Source organism: Rattus rattus, chromosome X, assembly GCF_011064425.1.
Source record: "Rattus rattus isolate New Zealand chromosome X, Rrattus_CSIRO_v1, whole genome shotgun sequence".
Lineage (NCBI taxonomy): Eukaryota > Metazoa > Chordata > Mammalia > Rodentia > Muridae > Rattus > Rattus rattus.
The window spans coordinates 128,877,561-128,899,309 of record NC_046172.1 but is presented as its reverse complement, the minus strand read 5'-3'; the positions used below and the strand labels follow the sequence as shown (position 1 = coordinate 128,899,309).

Sequence of the window (21,749 nt, the reverse complement as noted above, 5' to 3'; positions counted from 1 at the left end):
GTTCTAGAGGCTACCAAGGAAGAATATGAAAGTTTGTTAACACTACTTAAGATAGTGACATGGCAACTATGTAATTCTGTGCTCTGCCCGTTAAGCAAAAACAAAAGAGAGCAGGGGAAACACAGATATCACAAAAAGGACCAGGAAGCCCAAACAAGGTCAGATTAGCTAAGGCATAGGAAAAATAACAACCAAGAGACATTTTATACTAAAAAAGAGACTGTTTATATTTAAAAAATAGGGCTAAAAGGCTTTATATGTTCACCAGTTAAAATTGTTAGACACACAATGCTGGAGAGATAGAGCAGCATTCACAAAAAACTAGCATGAAAATTCAAGTTAGTAGCTGAAAGGTGGTAGCCCACACCTTTAATCCTAGCACTTGAGAGACAGAGGCTCCAGGATCTCTGAGTTTGTGGCCAGACTAATCTATAGAGGTAGTTCTAGGACAGCCAGGGCTACACAGAGAAACCCTGTCTCAAAAATATCCAAAAAATAAATAAACCTGTGGTTTTGCTCTCAAAACCAAGAGTCTTGTGTATAAGAGGCAATCTTGCTACCAGTAAGCCATGGCACTGTGGTTGTGAGCTTTAAGACCCTCATTCTAGCTGCTTGGAAGTCAATAGTCTCATTAGCAGCCTTCAGATGAAGATGTTAGAATTCCTCCTGCACCATGCCTGCCTAGATGCTGCCATGCTCCCACCTTGATGATAATGGACTGAATGTTTAAACCTGTATTAAGCCTCAATTAAATGTTGTCCTTATAAGAGTTGCCTTGGTCATGGTGTCTGTTCACAGCAATAAAACCCTAACTAAGACACCATGTATGTGGTCAAACTATTCAAAATGTGAAACCTCAACAATTGCAGTGGGTGACAAGCTCTGGGAGTCAAATAGGCTTTTGAATGTCAATTTCTTACTTGCACAAGTATAAAGCTTTATTTATGTACCTTGTCTATAGAATGCTTAATGAGTAATAAACAGGGTTAGAGTGGTGGCTCAGTGGGTTAAGAGCACTTGCTATGTAAGCATGAGGACTTCAATTCAGATGCTAGCTCCCAAGTTTAAAACAGTCCATGGCTACATGCACCTGTAATCCTAGGACTTACTCTGGAGGACAGACAGGAGGACTTCAAGGGCTTGCTTGCCACTAACATTGAATGCCAGCCTAGTTTCAGGCTCAGTGAGAGAACCTATCTCAGGAGAAAATAATATGAAAAGTGACAGGGCCAGATACCTGATCTCCTTTCTCTGGCTTACACATCCCCACACATCCCTTACACATAGACATACACATTTACAAACACACAGACACAGACACAGACACAGACACAGACACAGACACAGACACAAACGCGTGCACACATTCCATCTCTCTCTCTCTCTCTCTCTCTCTCTCTCTCTCTCTCCCCCCATGCACACTCACAAAGTGGATGTAACATTTTAGAGAACTTATTTTCCTATTTTTGCTGATTTAAAGCCTTATTTGGGTGAAACAAAGGCTAAGTGCAGTTAAGATTTTATTTCATATAAAAAGGACCCTGGGTTCAATTTCTATCACTACAAAATAAGGGTTTCTGATTCTCTAATAATACACTACCATATTAATTTCTGATCTTCAGGTAGTAAGATATTATAGTCACTAAACACAAATCTTACAAGACTAACACAAACATGGAAGTGGAGCTTAGCTCACAACTCTACCAACACCTGCCTACCAAAACAAAAAACAAACAACAACAACAACAAAAAACAACAGGAAAAAAGAGCATTCCTCTATGATCTGTGGCTGAATGTGAGCTAAACTCATTCATCCAGTCCTAATAGCTTCAAGGAATATTCACTACAAGGAATACGGTATCTGAACCAAGTCAGACATGGGCTCTAGGTATGGCAGTCATTCCTGAGTGCCCTCTATTTACAAAGGCCCACCTAATATACAGGATTGTTAAAGTCCCTCCTGGTTTCAGCTAGAACCCCCCCCCCAAAAAAAACCCACACATACACCATACACACAGTCCTGCAGCTGAGAAATATCCTAGATAAGCCCTTGTTTAACAAATGAGAAGCCCTGTGTAGGGGTGGTGAGAGAGGAAGGCTAGTTAGTCACACAGCTTCTAAGAGAGAAACATGGGTATGGGAACACAAGCCCCCTGACCTCCTTCCTAATTCCTGTTCTACTACCCATACAAGCAGACAGCCCAAAACAACAGGAGGTGTCTGCTGTCCAGATATGCTTCCATAGAACATAAACATCTCTCTGCTCTAACTCAAACATGATACACTAAGGGTATTTTTCAGTATGTTATCTCCCATTCTATATTATTTGTCTTTCTGTGAAGTAACCCTGCAATGTCCTACATACAATAATGCTCCATAGTTTACTAAAAGCTCCACAAAAAGTTTTCATAACACAGTAAGATTTGAAACAATAAAGAGATATTACTCTTGATAGTCCACATGGATCCACATACATAACTACCATTCATTAAAAATATATAAGAGGAGTTTGTGAAATGCCTCAATGTTTAAAAAGTATTTGCAATAAATGAGGACATATGTTCAGATCTCCAGTACTTATGTAAAGACCAGGGGTGGTGGCACATAGCTATAACCCCAGTGCAGGGTTGGTGGAAGAAGGATAAAGGCAGAACCCTAAAATTCTCTGGTCAGCCAGACTATCTAAAACAGTGAGGTCCAGATTCAGTGAAGAGACTAAATCTCGCCCCCCACCCCCACCCCAAAAAGGAGAACAGAGGAAGATACTGATACTACCATTAACCTCTAGCCTTCATAGTTACACACACACATGCACATGAACATATATTCATCATATACAAAGAAATATACACATGATGGTATACAGGTATATAATCCCAGTTTTTGGCCCAGAACTGAAGAGGCAGAAGCAGGTTAATATGAGTTTACAGACAGTCTGGCCTATATAGAGTTTCAGATCAGCCAGGGCTACATAGTAAAATCTTAACTCTTTAAAAAAAGAAAAAGGTACCTAAGTTTGGAGGGGCTTATATACAAGAGGACATGTAGACCAAAAACAAAGGTATAAAAGCTATTAGCCTATTATTTTACTATTAGGGCCAACCAACAGTGTTTGTTGGAAGATTCAAGAACTTACTTCTAAAAGAAAGCAGGAAGACTACTGGCAGTCTGAAGCTACTCTAGCTCAAATAAGTAAACAATTAATTCACAGTTCAGAAACATCCCTAATATTACCTGTAGCTAATTCTAAGAATAAGACTACAAGGGAGGTAGACATTTCTCTAGCCATTGTGCTTCTTTTTATAAAATGATGTCAAGGGCCTTGCATATGCTAGGCTCTTAACTCTAAACATATCCACAGCCTGAAACTTCTGAATGTCTTCCCTTCAATATTCAAATATTCTCATTCTCATTCATATTCATTCTCTCTCTCTCTCTCTCTCTCTCTCTCTCTCTCTCTCTCTCTCTCTCTCTCCCCACCTCTGTCCCCCTCCCCGCATGTGTATGTATAAAATTGTGTCCATCCACACCAGTAAAGGCCAAGGAAGGACATGTAATGTCCTGCCCTATCACACTATCATGTCTCCCCTTGAGACAAAGTCTCTCAATGAACTTGGAGCTAGGTTAGCAGTCAGCAAGCCCCAGTGAGCCTCCTGTCTCTGCTGGCTCACAGCAATTTAGTTAAGCCCACTTAACTGACATGCTTAGCTCTTTACATGATGATCTGAACTCAGGTCCTCATACTTGAAAAAGAAAGGATCAAAGTTCCTGAGGGTTACAACCACTATCACAGAATCTGACCTTTAGACCATTGATGTGTATGTATTTCTAGCAAAATTCCAGAAACATAGATCTGAGCAACTGATGAACCTATACCAATCCTTGGGACTGCTGCGTCTTTTTACAAGATGTGGCACAAGACACCCCCTTGTGACTAGATAGAGCCACAGGAGGGTGTTATAGGCACAACAAGGCAGCTGGCACAGCTCACAAAGGCTGCTTAAGTAATCTGAGCAAGATGTTAAATCAGCCATTTGTCTTGCCTTATATGCTTGTCAAAGGAAAAGAAATAAACAGCAGTTATCACCAGATATAGAATTAGGACTGTAGGAACAGATTGCATGTTGCGCCCTAATAGAACTCTAGTATTCCACCCCAAGTATTACTATGGGAATATTGGATGATAAAAAATCTACTTTTATCTGAACTACCCATTTAGATTAGAAAAAACTACATTTGTCAACTTAAAGATAGTCCTACTGTTTGATCGCTTTTGTAGAATACACAAGTCCTTGGGTTTCACCCTCAGCAAAAGGGGGGAAAACAGAACTGCGTGCCCAAAAGTCAAGTTTTACTACACATTCATGTACTAACAGTTTGTTAAACAATATACCATATAACAAGGCTCTGCTGAAATTATAATTTAACTTTTACCTATAGTAAATACACAGTTGAAACAGAAAAGGAGACTGTACATTAGAACTGCAGAATTCACAGTGAAGGGTTTAGCAGAAGTTTTTACAGATCTCAAAAAGCTACTTAAAAACAAACAAATGGGGTTGGGGATTTAGCTCAATGGTAGAGCGCTTGCCTAGCAAGCACAAGGCCCTGGGTTGGGCCCCAGCTCTGAAAAAAAAAAAAAAAAACAAATGATCAAAAAAAAAAAAAATATAGAGCTGGAGGCTATGGATTAGTGACAGGGTAAATACCCAGTGTGTAAGAGGCTCTGGGTTCAATCCCCAGCAATGAAAAAAATTTGAAAACACAGATCTCAATCTCTAAAGCTTTCCACTAAGAGGGAGAAATACTCAATGTATATTTTGCTTACAAGCAAGTATATGATGAAAATACACAAAAGATAAATCACAATGGGCACATTTATCAACGCAATAGTCTTTCCTTAAGAAGAAGCTTAAAGGGCTGGAGAGATGGCTCAGCGGTTAAGAGCACCCAACTACTCTTCCAGAGGTCCTGAGTTCAATTCCCAGCAACCACATGGTGGCTCACAACCATCTGTAAAGAGATCCGATGCCCTCTTCTGGTGTATCTGAAGACAGCTACAGTGTACTTATATATAATAAATGAATAAATCTTTAAAAAAAAAAGAAGAAGCTTAAAGATACCTGAAATGATACTGTGATAACAAGAGATAACAACTCCATGTGTGCTACAGCACCTGAAAATATTGGAACGAGGTAAAATGTAGGGGTTAGAAAATGGCAATTCCGGTTGGGAATTTAGTTCAGTGGTAGAGCACTTGCCTAGCAATCGTAAGGCCCTGGGTTGTCCCCAGCTCCGGAAAAAAACAAAAACAAAAAAGAAAATGGCGATTCTGATGATTCTGACCTTACACCGCCTTGGTTTGTATCTTGGTTTTAACAAAAAGTTTAAAATGTGAAAGAAAGAAAGAAAGAAAGAAAGAAAGAAAGAAAGAAAGAAAGAAAGAAAGAAAGAAAGAAAGAAAGAAAGAAAGAAAGGAAGGAAGGAAGGAAGGAAGAAAGAAAGTAATTAATTTTTGTACAACTATACCATGGGTTGTATTTATACTGTGTTATTATAAGTCAAAAAATTAAATTTAAAAGCAGCCTACCTGTACAGTGTTTATAAAGTTTATAGTAAGGTATTCCTTCACTGTTGTTGTAAAAATATAAAAATAAAAAAAGTATGATGTCTTTTTCCCCCGCTAGGTCCGCACCGAGGTGTCCCAAGATATCTGCTAGATATCTGGGCGGAAACACATCCCATCTGGCTAACCAATGATGGGCAAGAATCCACTAGTAATCCTAAGAGTTGAGAGAAAGTTTTATTTTCTAAGTAAGAGGAGGCCAGCATCATGTTGATTCATATAATGTCTCAAGTGCAGGAACTTTAAATAAATAGCCTAGTAGGTCCCCTGATGTGATAAGTAGTGACAGCTCAGAAAGTTAGATATTAAAAGCTGCTTTTTAAAGAAAGTTGTTTAGAAAGTCTTTCAGGATACTCACATTCTTTTTAACGTGGTCTCCACGGGAATTTTGGGTTGAAATCCTAGTTAAACAAGCTACTTCTTAATTACAGATATTATTAAAAGGTGATTGCGTTTGTTTTTAGAAAGAAGAGAGTAAAGAGATTACCTGAATCAGGTAGGGATTTTCATCCACGGTTCAGAACTTAGACAGGGAAAAATTAGTCACTACCTCCAAGTAGAGAGTTGTGATAAATGTCTGTAACACCAGTGAGAGTGAATGCAGGCATATATCATAGAAGTTATTAAGGTTAAATAAAAATCTGTGGCTCCAGGTAGAGAGCTTAACAATTTGAGATATTTTGGGCTAAAGTCCTGGTTTAATATGTTGCTTATTGATATTGGAATTGATTTGGTTTGTCTCATGAGTTACCCTGCTAAAGGCCATATGACTCGTTGATGCCAGCTAGCGAGGGTTTGTGGTTACTTTTGATATTTACCACAACAGGAAGCTCAAAGTTCTTAACGTGGGCTCCACGGGAATTTTGGGTTCATTTCCTGCTATCATAGAGTACAAAAGCCTATCAGGCTCATTGTTTAGCTTGCTTCCTTTTTTAAAAAATTGTTTTCTCTTCATAATGGGTGTGACTTTGAGTTTAATGGTTATATTATTACTCTGGGAGAGAGTGCAAGATACAAGCTTTTCTGGTTTCAGACTAAGGAACACAGTATTTTGGGAGAAAGATTTTGTCTTTGTTTTTAAAAAGTGTGATTACGCTCTGGAAAACTCACAGAGTCATACTGATCAGATTTGATAGAGGTAGACCGCCTGAAAAATGTATTCAGGAGAATCAAACAATCTAAACTTTTGTCTTGAGAATTGTATTTTACAGAGTGTGCCTACTTGGATTCCTGGTCTCAAGGACTTTCAGCTGGGTCCAGTCAGGACACATTGGCTACAGCATTTGCTTCATTCTTCCTACCCCCTACCCCTAAGGATATCTCAACGCCCATGTACAGCTTGAAGAATTTATGGAGGAGTCGTCGCCTCAATTCCCTGGACTTTGGGGGGCTGAAAGTGGTTATTCTAAAGTTGTTTTTATGAGGAATTTAGAAATGGTTGTAATTTAACAGGGAGGAATTAGGTAGATTGAGTTATACAGTCGTAATCTTATTTGTTAACTAATCATATCTTTGCTTTGGTATAGAATTTATTTGTTAAAAGTTTAAAAGTACAAGGTTTAGAGCCAGTCCTTCTATTGATGTCATTACAAACTTCTGAGTTGATTACACCTGTGAGTTAAGGGCCAAATAGCAAATCTGTGGCTCTGACTTTGTGAGAGTACTTTCAAGACAATAGTAAGATATAAAGACAACAGTCCAGATTGTCTTAGATAGATGGTTTTCAAAAATGTCAGAAATCCACAAAATTTGAGATTTAAAGTTATTTATCTTTTGTTGAGACATATCTGCTCCTAACAGTTCCCCTCTTGTGGATTTAATGAAGAATGTGAACATCTCTACCTCCAGGTGAGGCAATACTTTGTGGCTAGGCAGCCACTAGATAAAACTGCCTGTTTCATCTGCAGACTAATACTGTCCAGAAAAGGACACATTATGCAGAATAGTTGACCGATAAACTCTGCCAAGACAGGGTGATCAGCCCTTCAAAATCTGCATTTCAAGAGTCTGTCAGTTGATTTTGGGCCAGAAGGCTGAAGACTTGCGCTCACATGTTGCTAACAGGGGACTGTGCTAGTGGAGTTTTGTCTCTGCAACCTCTCAGTTCTGGAAGCCGTGTTAGGCTTCCTATGTATATAGATATTTGGTCATTCCCAGATTTCTGACGGGGTTGAAGACATTATAGTCTCATAGCCTATCAGGCTGTTTAACTCTAAATATACATATTTTATTGGATAGTTATCAGATAGTATACAAGCTAGCCAAGATATAATACAGATTGTAAGCCTTTCTTAAGCTGGAATGGATAACTAAATGTTCTGTTTAACGGATATAGTGATGGACTGGGTATTGAGAATATCATATGCTTTATAAATTGTAGAATGGTAATAACTGTACTCAATTTATATATAAGTGAAAAGGCTTTTTATCTGGACAAAAGGGGGGAAATGTTGTGGTTTGCCCTGAAGTTAACTGTATTTTGATGCTAATTCCACTGCCCCAAGGACAGCTGCCTAGTCACATACTCAGGAATCAGTTGACCTCACCAGAACCTTCTACCCATTGAATTTGTAAAGTACAGGTGAGGGGCAGGTACAGGATAGAAGGAGGCCTGTCATTGGAGGAGAAGGAAGGATGGGCGGGAGAGAAGTTTGAAGGAAGAGGAGGAGACTAGAAGAGAGAAAGGAGAGAAAGGAAGATGACAGAGTGAAAAGCCATTGTAGGTGAATTTATGATTCTGATTTACAGGTTGTTATCAATGTTCCTAAGGGATGGATGGTACCAGGCTTTGTATGTTTAAGTGGGAAATTATATCTTATCAATTGGGTCTAAGATTATTGTGTTGTGTGTTCTTTTATGTGAGGCTTTGAGTGTAGGACAGTGTGCGGATGGGATGTGTTTCCACCAAGATATCTAGCAGATATCTTGGGACACCACGGTGCGGACCTAGGGGGCGGGGACAGCCATACTTTTTTTATTTTTATATTTTTACAACAACACTTCACACTCACTTCTCAGCCCCTCTTGCCACCTCACCCAAAGCAATGGCCTATACTGCAAGCTATACGTTCATTCATGCCCGTAAAGACACACTGAGTTTTAGTTTTGTGTACCTTTCTTTCATTAATTTCTTAAAGTGTACTTACTTTATTTATTTCTGTTGATATGTATATGCACCATATGCATACCTAGTGCCCACAGAGGTGAAAGAGAGTATCAGGCTGGAGAGATAGCTCAGTGGTTTTAAGAATAGTGTCTGTTTTTCCAGAGAACTTGGATCTAATTTTCAGCATCCACATGATAGCTTGCAACAATCTATAAACAGGCATGCATATAGCACAGAAAGACACATAAAGAGAAGACACTCATACACAGTAAGTAAGTAAATGAATAAATATAGTCAATCTTGGTGGTGCATGCATGCCTTTATTCTTAGCACTTGGGAGGCAGAGGCAGGCTGATCCCTGTGAGTTCAGAGTCTTGCATAGCCTGTTTGGTCTATACAAGGAATTCCAGGATGGGCCAGAGCTACATAGTGAGACTCTGTCTTGGAGGGAGAAAAAAAATGAGGCTGTCAGATTGTCTGGAACTGGTATTATGGGTGAATATAAACCACCATGTGGGTGCTGGGAATCGAACTTCTTCCATCCTCTGCAAAAATGAGTGCTTTTAACTGCTGAGCACTTTTTTTCTGTTTTGTTTGTTTGTTTTGTTGTTAGTGGTGGTTTCTTTGTTTTTAATACTGAAGACAGACTAACCTACAGGTTTCTTCCTCGCCTACAAGCTTTTTGCCACTAATTCCACTAAGCTGTAACACGCCCCACTCCCCCCAAGTTTTTGTGTTCTATTTAACTCAATCTTCCTTGTCCCTGATGAATCTACTTGCACATTTATAAATGTTTTCCCATTAAAAATTCAAGTCTCACATTCTAGCCGCCCAATCAGTGGGGCCATCTAGAGAGTTGGGATTCTGAAAGATCATCATCTACTTGCTATTTCTGTTAGTGTCTTCTTGCCACATCTGCACACCATCCCCTTATCTGCACAGAATATGCCAAGGGTAGACAGAAAGCCTCATATGGCCTCTACCTGAATGGCACTGATCTGCATAGTAGCATGGATATCAATTAGGAGTATACTTAAGTACACTGGTTAGGCCAGCACCTTGACCACACTTTAGCACTGGATCCATGAGAACATTTAGCCTATGAACACTGCTGAGAAATTTGTTTGATCTCTAGAAGGGAGAAATATAACTTAAAGAAGTCTTCGGTAATTCAGTTCCCTTCTTTCTCAAAAGCATACAAACCTTTCTAGAATATGACTTCAGATTGAACTCAAATCTTCCCATTCTAGTCATTTCCCATCCACCCTCTCTACTTGGCAACTGGGAAGTAAGCATGTTTGTTGCCTTCCAACATTTATCCCATTCTGCAGCTCCTCAAGCATCAGCAGCAATTCCATCACTAACTGAGCTTATAGTTTCTGGATATAATTTCATCATGCCTAAATGAAGTTAAATTGTTTAGAGAAGCTTGGCATTTTGATAGAGCCTTATAAGGTTTCATTCTGTCCTCCAACTCTTTACTTAACATAGCCATGTAAAGTCTGATTTCTGCCCAGTTCTTTTCATGAAGAATTAACAGCAGGTTTTCAGTCTCCATACTCTGTGTGTGTACATTAGAGATGTCACCTACGGACTTGTGCATACTAGGCACTCTGTACTGAGCTACATATACCCACTAGCCTCATACCCACCATATTTTTTTTAAAAACTACGTATTTAGGGTATGTGTCAACCTCTCCCAACATTCTCAGTTCCTGACTTTCCTAAATTTGAAGATGCCAAGCTTTAAGGTGATCAAACATACTGCTTTAAGCCAAGCAGGCTGATCACCTCTCAGCTACTCAGAAAGCTGAAACAGAGAAATGGTAAATCTGAAAACCAGCCCAGGCAACTTGGTGAAACCCCATTTCAAAAGCAAAAAGATCTAGAGATGTGGTTTGGTGGCTAGGAGTACCTGCTCTTACAGAGGACATGGATATAATTCCCAGCACCTATATAGTGTCTCGCAACCATCCATAACTCCAGTATTAGAGGACCTAAGCAGAGGCATACATGTGGTGCACATACATGCATGCAGGCTAAACATTCATATACATAAAATAAGAATAAGTAAATCTAAAAAGAAAGATGTTATGTAAAGCAAAGGATGTAGCTCAGTAGTACAATGCATGCCTAGCATGCAAGGGGCCTTGGGTTCAAGTCCTGGTACCACAAAAATACTTAACACTTACATGGAAATAAACATAAGGAATGTATAGATATTATCTTTAAAATATCTTAGAGTTGAAAGTGAAGGTAGTACCAAAGCATAAATGTAGTTTGCATTTGTGGAGCTCTAAGTTGTACAGACATACAGTGATGACTCAGCACAGTAATACACTAAGGAAATACAAAAGTAAGTGGACACGCACACACCCTTACTTGCCTCCACATTTTCCTCTCAAACAGGATCCAGAAAATCCAAGATTCTCTGACCTCACTGTTTTATGGAAAGCTAAAATCTGGACAGGTATTCATACTAATGCATAGTGAAGCATAACATGTCAGATGATTAAGAGGGTAAAAATTCCCTTAAACAGTAAATCTTGAGTCTTTTGACTCAAAGCCAGGTGGGAATTATAATATTTGAACCTAACATGAGAATCCATACACTCAGGGTATCATTGTCTGAATAGTCTCTAAAATTCATGTGTTGAGCTAAATCTCCATTGTGGTGATACTAAGAGGTAGAGCCTACTGGGAAATCATTAAGCTTTGAGGGGTTCTGTCCTCATAAATGAATTAGTATCTTATAAAGGTCCACAGGAAACTAGCACAGGCTTTTTATGCTGTTACCATGTAAGAACAGCGTTCTTCCCCTCCAGAATAATGCAGTATCAAGGTACCATTTCAGAAGCAGAAAACAGCCCTCACTAGACACCAAGCCTGTCCAAGCCTTGACATGAACAAATGGACTAAGATAATTGGTCCTGAACTACAGAACAAACAACATTTTAGGTTTGTTTTGTTCTGTTGTTCTTTTTTTTTTTTTTTTTTTTTTGGTTCTTTTTTTTTTGGAGCTGGGGACCAACTCAGGGCCTTGCGCTTCCTAGGTAAGCGCTCTACCACTGAGCTAAATCCCCAGCTGTTCTGTTGTTCTAAGGAACAAACCCAAGGTCTTGCATACAACAGCAAGTACTGGTCTATATTCCCAGCCTATTACTGATACCTTCTTAATACTGTCACAGAGCCTGAGCATGTCTGCCTATTTCTCTGCTAGGCCCGTGGATGAAAATGGAAGCAGAAAACAGGGTTTTGACTCTAATAGGCATTTTCTATTCATTTGTTCTTATCCAATTAGCCACCCTTACAGCCTTGGAAGAAATGCTGAGAAATGCTCAAGGCTACAGGTCACAACATGCTCTTAAATACAAATTTACACAAGAGAAGGCCCTGGGGACTAGGTCAGTTTTTAATCCATTCATGCTACTTCTGCCCACTTTACCCACCTCAGTACCCCAAATACAAAAGGCCCCAACCCAATTAGTCCCTTATAAGATGGGGTCCAAAGATCCATTCCCAGAGGGAAAGCTTTGCCACTTTAATCTACAAACAAATGGAACACAAGATAGTAACAAATTTAACCTACACCAAAATGTGGTAAGATGGAGTTTTCCACCATGAGAGCACACAGCTTTAACTTCATCACTTGAGAGGCAGAGGTAGGTGAATCTTAATGAGTCTAAGGCCAGCCTGATTTACATAATGAGTTCCAGGGCAGCCAATGATACAATTGAGACAGACAGACAGACAGACAGACAGACACAGACACACAAACACACACACACACACACACACACGAACTAGTAATGTCTTCTGGAATTTGTTCTACCCCCTACCCCACCCCCCACCCCCACCTCACCCATTTCCTTGCTGCCTCTGGAAGTCAGGGGGCAACTGTATAGTTTATCAAACACAAGCTGGGTCTTTGGGCCTAGGATACACAGAGGAGTTAAAGCCACAAGAGCAGAACAAACACATCTCTATATATCCCCAAAGCTCAAGGCTTCCTCAAGCTCCTGGTCCCTCTCTACTCACAAGGACAGCAGCAAGGAAAAGCCAGCAATATAGAGATTCCTCTGAGCACGGAAAAGCTTCATGTGGAAGTGCTCCATGGCACCTGGATTGTTCTGGAGGTTCACCTTTCTGTTACATCATCATATTTCCGGATCTCACGTGACAGCATCTACGGTAGAACAGAGATGGGCATTTGATATTACTTTGATTAGGAAAACAGGTAGGAAGATAAGCCAGACTCATCCTTCAAATCCATCTTCTTCATTAGTACTAATTCTACACATATCCTTTATGGGAGGCTTTATCAAAAGTTGCCAGAACATTCTCCTCTTAACTGTTTACACATCAAGCCCCGCCTTACTCTAGTTAGATTATGTGTGTGCACTACACTTCAAGATGCTCTTCAAGGTTGAAGTAATGGAGACAGATTCCCTTTCATATGATGCTTCCAACCTCAGTTTGTTGTTTTCTCTCAAGTTGAAGTGCCAGCCACCCAACTGATAAGTCAGAGGTCCTGCTGGTAGAATGCTCACAAGAACTGTTCAGGAGGCATGGGCTACAATGTGCATTATTATGTTTTACTTTATTAAAAAAGAACTTCATGAGCTGAGGTTATGGCTCTGTGAGTGAAAGTACTTGCCATCCAGTCTGACCACCTGAGTTTAATCTCCAGGACCCATAAGGTAAAAAGACGGAACCAACTCTTTTACTACTTGTCCTCTGACCTCTGCATGTACACTGTGGCATGCATGTGTTCCCCATCCCTGATAAACTGTAATTAAAGTTTTTAAAGATGAATTCATGCTCATCAAAAATTCAAACAAAAAAACTGTAAAAAAAAACTCTTTAATATAGTCACCTACTGCTGGATATCTATCTATACATGTAAATACAGAGCTATCAGATTTAAAGTCAATTGTCACATCGCACTTTGTTATCTGCTTTGTAACATATATTTGTCACTGAAATTATCTTCAATCTGTGTTTCCTGTCCATCTTTTTCACAGCAGACTACGAATTGAGAGCAAAAGAATTCTCCTTTATATCCTCTAGAGTTTACCACAAGGCATATAGCAGATAGTCTACTGTGAGTAAGCAACCTCTGCTCCCACAAGAGCCACTGTCAGATGCATAATGGTCTGGCTTAATAATACATGTCCTCAGAATCTTTGATCTGTAATGCAGAAATGGAACCTTAGTATATCTACTAATCTCCCCAATCCCTTACCTCAAGAAAGTGTTCTAGAGGCTTGGTGGCAAACACCTTTAATCCCAGTACTTGGGAGGTTGAGGCAGGCAAATCTCTGAGTTTGAAGCCAACCTGATCTATGTAGGGAGTTCCATAGCAGTTAAGGCTACACAATGAAACACTAATTCCCACTGACAACAAGAACAAAGGAACATATTTTTTAAAAAATCAGTACATAAAAATCTACCTTAAGAGTTGAGGATAGGGGTTGGGGATTTAGCTCAGTGGTAGAGTGCTTGCCTAGCAAGTGCAAGGCCCTGGGTTCGGTCCCCAGCTCCAGGGGGGGGGGGAGTTGAGAATAGTGGTACATACCCACAAATAGGCCTTTGAGACTGAGGAGGTGAAGGTCACACTTTAGTAGCTTGCTTATGAATGAGGCCCTGCCTCAAAAACAACAACAAATAATCTACCAGAAGGTTCTTAACACACCTCAGTGTGAGACAAGCAAGATATCATTGTTCTGGGTACTGTTCAGTTTGTCGAGACTACACAACAATGTATCTTTGTGTTTAAATCTGTGCCATGAAGCACTCCCCAATGCTGCCATAAACTGGTATAAACACAACTGGAAGAAAATAAAAAAACATCCATACCCTCAGGTTCAGCAATTCTATCTCTATGAATTTACCTCACAGAATCATTTGTATAAAAATGCAAGGGTGCCTATAAAGTAGGAATTAAGCTATGGTATAATTATGGGAGAATTAAAGAACACAATTGCTATCAAAAGATGTCTAAGGTACAATATGTAAGTGGAAAAAGCACCATCCAAAAGCATGATTTTACACATGATTCCAAGTTGTAAATATTTCAACATATAACTAAGTATTCATGACATGACAGTTATCTGTGTGATATATGTTACAAGGGATTGTGTTTAATTTTTGTATTTAAAAATTATGCGAGCCCAGAAGAAAGCCAGGCCAGGCCTGGGGCTTGCCAGACAGATTCAGCCCCCACCTCTCCCCCAACAGGCTACCGGGCCTGGATTCCCTAACAGATGCCGAGATAAAGAACAGTTTACTTTCTGGATTGGACCTCACTCAAGGACCACCGTGGTCTGTGCTGCCACTAAGAGTCATGTGTGAGTAAGTGGTTGTGATGCAGCCTGTGGGCAGGTTGATGTCTGTGGCTCGTGTTACCACTGAGGCCATGCTCATGTCCCTGGTCCATGCTGTAGCCTGAAGCCATGTTGATATCTGTGGACCATGCTGCTGTGTCCCCCCCTCCCACCACTGGGGGGCTATATTGGTATGAGTGGCCTGCCCTGCCATGGGACGCCATGGTGATGTCCAGGCTGTGCTGCCTCCAAGGGCCATGTCTGGATGTGTGATTCTACTGTGGCAGGAGGTGGGGTGGGGGAGTGGGAGGTGGTGGGTGTATGTTTGTGGCCTGTGCTGTGGTCAGAAATCATGCGGAAACCCATGGTCTGTAAGGAGTAAGGAAGCTACTTTGGCAGTGATATCGATGGCTGCAGAGGCACACTTGAGAGGAAGGGGCATGGAAGACTCCTGTGATCACCCCCTCCTCCTCAAAAAAAGGAACAACCTAAAAAGGAAGTCCCCAAAGAGAACTCGCAAGCACTGTGATGTGGATGCTGAAGGGTAGCTCTCCACAGTGGATGGCTTCGGGCAGGGGTGAGGAACGACTCAGCTTTCCTTAGGGGACTGGCCACTGGGAGACTGACCATGTTCCAGTGAGCATACGCACAACACAAATTGGACTCGTTTTATTTTATTATTATTTCTATTTTGTTGGGGGAGATCACAATGTTTGGGAGGTGTGCTGCAGTTTCTCTCCACTTCCAAGGACTCAGACTGGTTGGCAGAGTGATGTCAGCTGAGACAGACTCACATGCTCAGACAAGACCCATGGAAGACACATGATGTTTGTAGGGTATAAATAGGACTCGGTGGACATTGCAGAAACTGAGCTAGGCTTATAGAGCTAGCCGTTGGTCTCTGGATTCTCTGAGAGAGGGACAGTTGAGAACTCCCTCCTGGTCCCTCCTGCTGACTCATACATGCCGAGTCCTGGCTGTCTCTGCTAGGTGCCACTGCTGCTGATTCCTGTTTGCTATCCTGACTACCAAACTGGACTCCTTGCATATCTGCAAGGTGTTTGGCAAGTGGATCGAGCTGCCACTGCTCACCTGTGAACTGAACTGCTGATTCCCAGACAATATAGATGGGGTTGCTCCAAAGAACCTTTCTAAATAGGTCCACTTCCCCTGTATTTTTTTATTTTCCCACTACCTCTGGTAGGTGGTAGACTACAAGGGAGGTAAAAGTGTTTAAGAACCATCATTAAAAATAAGATTTGAAAAAATTAAAGTTACAGAGGTGATAAAGTTAGGTATGGGGTATAGGGGAATATGATCAAAGTATATTATATACGTGTATGAAAATATAAAAAAATGCATTATTTTCATAATTAGAAAACAAGCTAAAAAGTATTTTGCTTTTTTACATTGTTACTTATATTTAGAAATCCTATCATTCCAAGGACCTTGTTAAATAACCAAGAGGAGACTTAGAATGAGAAACACTGTGTACTATCAACCCAAGAACAGAAGCAGAACCCAGTTCTTCCTCTTAGTCAACAGGAGTAAACCTATCCCTCTTTACCACTATCTCTCCCCGAAAGACCTGATCTAGGTTCCTCCCAGTGAGGAAGGGATATGGCTGATGATGCCCACTATCTTCACAGTATTGTTATCAACCAGCACCTCTATCTGTAGAAGGTGTGTAGACTTTTCTAGGTTATGCTTTTTAAATTATCTTTATGTGTACAGTGTGCACATGCATATTTGTATATGGATACAAGTACGAATGTGTCCGAGGACACCTGTGGAAAGAAGTCAGAGGACAACTTCAAGTATCAGTCCTTGTCTTCTACCTTGTTTAAGACAGGACCTGCCAAGCTTCCAGGGATTCATCTCTCTGTAGGAGTTCTGGGATTGTAGAGGCTCACACCCAACATCTGGCTTTTATATGGGGTCTGGAAACTTGAAATCAAATCCTCATGCTTGCACAGCAAGTGCTTTTATCCAATGAGCCACCTTCCTATCCTCCTAGGTTATGCTTCTAACATTAAAGTAGGAAGCTGTAGAAAATTACTGGTCATCAGAACCATATTTGTCCCTAGAATTCCCAAGCTGACACCTGCAGATCCCTGATCTCCAAAAATAAGTTCTTGTCAGTCAAATAGTAGCTTCTAGATAAATCTCTCTCTGGCCCACTAAAATGTACTAGGAAATCAAAGACACTAGTTAGGGAATAGGACAAGACTGACAAAATAATCCCAACATGTGCCTGGACTCTACATTTCTTGGCTCTACCTAAACACAAAAGCAAGCATACAAGCCTATTTAAAAAATAACTTGGCGGGGTTGGGGATTTAGCTCAGTGGTAGAGTATTTGCCTAGCAAAGCGCAAGGCCCTGGGTTCAGTCCTCAGCTCAAAAAAAAAAAAAAAAAAACATAAAAAAAATAAATAAATAACTTGGCATTTCATGAAGCTCAACTCTAACATCTGCATCCTCCCCATCAGTTCTTATCCCAGAAGCTGCCCAAACCCTAAGTGGAAAAAGCTGCCTCTTAGACTCTTGTTAAGCATTTCAAGAGGTTATATAAGGAGCTGGCATCCAACAGCTTTGCCTAGGAACCTACAGGCCACATGTTGCCTGTTCAGAGAAGTTCTGCCTGTACAAATCCCATCAAGCACTGAACATTAAAGGGAAATGTTGGGCTGGAGAGATGGTTCAATGGTTAAGAGCACTGACTGCTCTTCCAGAGGTCCTGAGTTCAAATCCCTGCAACCACATGGTGGCTCACAACCATATGTAATAGGATATGATGCCCTCTTCTGGTGTGTCTAAAGACCGCTACAGTGTACTTGTAAACATAAAGTAAATCAGCTAGTAGATGGGGCTGTGCACAACAATAACCACATTCTATCCGGATGTGTTTCTGCTAGGAACTTGAAGGAAGGAGTATTCTATGCCTAAGTGGACATCACATCTCTGAAACAGGATGCCATGTTTCACAGCAGAGTCAAGGAAAGGGGAAGTAGTCCAAGTAGGGAAACATACTTATTGCTTACTATAGCAAAACAACACTCAATAGCCAGACAAGAGCTTTACTAGTTCCTTGTCTCTATGTGAGCCAACTACCACCTCACTATAGAATGTTTTCCCCATCCATCTTTTTTATTTTTTGAGACAGGGTCTTTCTATATAGCCCTAGCTATCTACAACTTTCTATATAAACCAGGCTGGTCTCAAACTTACAAATACCGAGCAGCCAATGGTGGCATACATCTTTAATCCCAGCACTCAGGAGACAGAGGCAGGCAGATCTCTGTGAGTTTGAAGCCAGCCTGGTCTACAGATTAAATTCCAGGACAGCCAGGGCTACACAGAGAAACCCTGTTTTGAAAAACAACAAAACAAACAAAACATCAAACTCACAAAGATTCACCTGCTATAAAGGTATGCACCACCACTCTTGTCTCCCTCAAACTTGGTTGTTCAGTTCTGTACTTGGAAGCCCTGTGTCCACAGACATGCTGGTACATATATGTAACCCCAGTAGGCACACACCTTTTTAATTTCAGAACTCAGAAAGCAGAAGCAGGAGGATTTCTATAAATTCAAGGCCATTCTGGTCTACAGAGCAAGTTCCATGAGAGCCAGGGAGAGACTGTCTCAAAAAAATAATAACAATGATAAATAAAAGTAAAAGATAAAATAATTTTTAAAAAAGGAAGCCTGCTGTCAGTCTTCAAGGGAGAAGACTATACTACTATCTACATGCCAGTAAGCAGCACTGTTTTGATCAGGGTCACAGACCAATTAGCTTCTTTTAGTATCAGTTCTAAAATAACTAGGGTAGGGTACCTTGGTAACAAATGTGGTCATAAGAGTATATAAAGGCCATTGAGTATAAGTCCATAAGAATTGCTATAGGAACCTCTTGAAATGAAGGTCCTGCTAATAGCAAGCACCTCCTTAACAGATTATCAAAACGGCACTTAATGAGTTTGTTTCTGAGGAAGCTTGTTTTCCAATGTGGCACAGATCTTTAGAAGCCATGACATAGGATCTGATCAGGTAGCAACCTCCTGCTGCAGCTCACTCACCAATGACCAACAGCACAAGGATGACGATGAGAACCACAAAGAAAGTGTTGCCATAGGTCACTACCAACTCAACCAGCCGAGATTTAAAAATCTTCTGCCATCTGTGAAAGAAATGAAGACAGATATTGAAGAAAATGAACTTTTGCAATCTAAACCCTAAGTGAATGAAAGGACAGATTGGCCAAGAGGCCCCATACAAAATCAGTCTCAGTTACTGCTTATGTCACCATGTCCAGATTTTACATGAATGATTGAGATGAAACTCAGATCTTGAGTTTATACTTGTTCAGCAAGCACTTTACTTACAGAGCCATCTCCATAATCCTTTTCCTTTTCAGACAGTGTCTATAGCTCAAGCTAACCTCAAATTTGTTACAGAGCCAAGACAGGCCTTGAACTCCTAATCCTGCCTTCACCTCCTAAGTGGTAGAACAAAGTTAGTTGTCCTACAGAGCATCCAAGACTAAAACAGTTCCATCAGGGTTTTGGTCTCTGCTTTCTGTGAATTAAATGTCAATGTGGGTTTTGGCAAGACTATTCCTTAGGTATTATTAACTATGGTGATTTTATAACACCCTAATTTAAATAGAAATAGTATTGATGTACTATAAATGATTTAAAAATTAATATCTAAATAACTTAGAAAATCCTGTTTTTTATTAAAAGGGAATATGGCTTCATCCTTCATAGGCTGATAAATGCTCATGAGCCTACTAAGCAATGCCAGTAGGAGCGGTTAGGAGGTCAAAAGTCAGCAAATCAGCAACAATGTAAGTCAATGGTGCAAGTATTCTAGTTTCCACACAACTATTCCCCACAGCCCTGAGGCCCAAGAATAGGCAAGAGAATATTACTCAAAAAATTGAAGATATATCTTTCTTTGCAAAGACCAGAAGACAGTGTGCACAAGAAGCAACTGAAGAGGTAACAAAGCAAAACAGTGTTCAGGATTAGTGATAAAAAAATCACACTCCTGCCACCTTTACCCAAGACAGGTTTTACTTGTTTCCATGTAGCCTCAATTTCAGGGTCCACCAGTTCTGCACACAGAAACTACAAGGTTCAGGGTTTGATAGCACCTTCCTCATATGCTTGCTTTGTTGCTCCAATAGCCATACCTTTTGGGAGAAATGAAGGGAATGCAGAGAAGCAACACAGCAAAGACCTCTGCGTAGAGGAAGGTGGCAACTGCAGTCCACTGCAAACTCATCCTGTGACTTAAAGGTTTCCAACAGACGGATAGGAGCTTGTTTCCTGACAGGGCACAGAAGAAACAGGAGGAACCATGAGAGCTGAGAAGTCAAGGACATCTAGTTCAGGGGCCTTGGAAAGGCTAGGGTTGCCACTCTTCACAACAGACCACAGGACTCTGCTTCAGAGCTTTAAAACCCTGGTTGAAACAGGGTTAAGACCCAACAGCAGATACTTGACCAATGATGCTAACCAGGCAACAAACTTCCCTGGAAAGTTACTTTTGACCTTCCAGCAAGTGTGTCACTATGACTAGGTACTTTTGTTGATAATTCCTTTCCCTGGTGAGTCCAAGAGACTTAGAGCCTATTTAACAGAAAAATGTTTCTCGTAGAATAGGAGGACCTTCTCCAGCACCACCAGGCTCCCCTCAAGGAACGTCTTGTATAACTAAGAAAATGTTTCCTAAGAACGATTTACATAAACAGGGGGGCACCATCAGGCTTCCTTCAAGTCTAAGCCTCTGCTGCAGGAGCCATGTCTTTCGTCCCTACTACCAAGTGTGACTGGGACTGCAGTGTTCATACATGTATCTTCTGCAAACGCCACCGCTTAAGCCTCTGTACAAGAAAGGAGGCCCATTTCCTCCAACGCTTATGAGGGGCAGATAAACCTAGCAGCCTCCAGCCTCCTCCTAATGCTGCTTTTTGAGAATTAAACAGGCCTTCAGAATGCTCCCACGAATTCACAGGGTGTAAGGCCTTCACATACATACTCTCAAAAGGCCCACAAGAGCGACTCCTAGAGGGCGAGAATCCAGGCCAAAAGCAAATACAGGTCTCCACAGAGCACGTCAAGGCCTTACTCGGAGAAAGTTCCAGAACCAGAAAAGTCTCTCCCGAAGCCAAGAGACCTCCCTGCATCCTAGTAAGCCACAACGCCTAAGTCCATCGCTCCAGATGGCCTTCGAGGAGCTGGGCCTACCTGGGCAGCTCTTCCGGGTGGGACTTCTCCACTGCCCCCCCTCGCCCCGTCCTCGCGCCCCCTAGAGTCCGGCTCCACCTGCCTCCACAACATCCCTCTGCCTGATCCTGCCCTAAACTTACAAGGCCCGGATCCCTACACTTCCCAGAACCCAGTCTTTGTGGGATGCTCGCTTTCCTCCCTCATGAGGGGACTCAGGAGAACCTCGGTGGTCCTAAAGTCAGCCATGCACGCGGACGCAGCTTACCGAGTTTCAGCCTACGCGCACGCCCCACTGCAACTACCAAACTCTCACCAAAGCTCAGATCCGCCCCCTAGCCCACGGCCGGAAACCGGAAACGTGCGTCGGGCCCCGCCCACAAATCGTCCTGAGGCCCCTAACGACTCCGCCCATTGTCGTTTCCCGCCCCGCCCTTAGGCGCGGCTAGTTACCAA

At 41.3% G+C, this 21,749-nt stretch overlaps 1 protein-coding gene across 1 annotated transcript in view; it reads right to left on the bottom strand.

The window, feature by feature from the left end:
• Positions 1–21,645, bottom strand: part of Bcap31 (B cell receptor associated protein 31) — a 30,477-nt gene extending 8,832 nt beyond the window's left edge. The window contains 6 exon segments of the mRNA XM_032889596.1: positions 12,771–12,879; positions 12,882–12,909; positions 12,911–12,918; positions 19,140–19,240; positions 20,258–20,393; positions 21,562–21,645. Of these exon segments, the coding sequence (XP_032745487.1) occupies positions 12,771–12,879; positions 12,882–12,909; positions 12,911–12,918; positions 19,140–19,240; positions 20,258–20,349 (338 nt within the window). The 5' untranslated portion in view covers positions 20,350–20,393; positions 21,562–21,645.
• Positions 21,646–21,749: the final 104 nt, after the last annotated feature.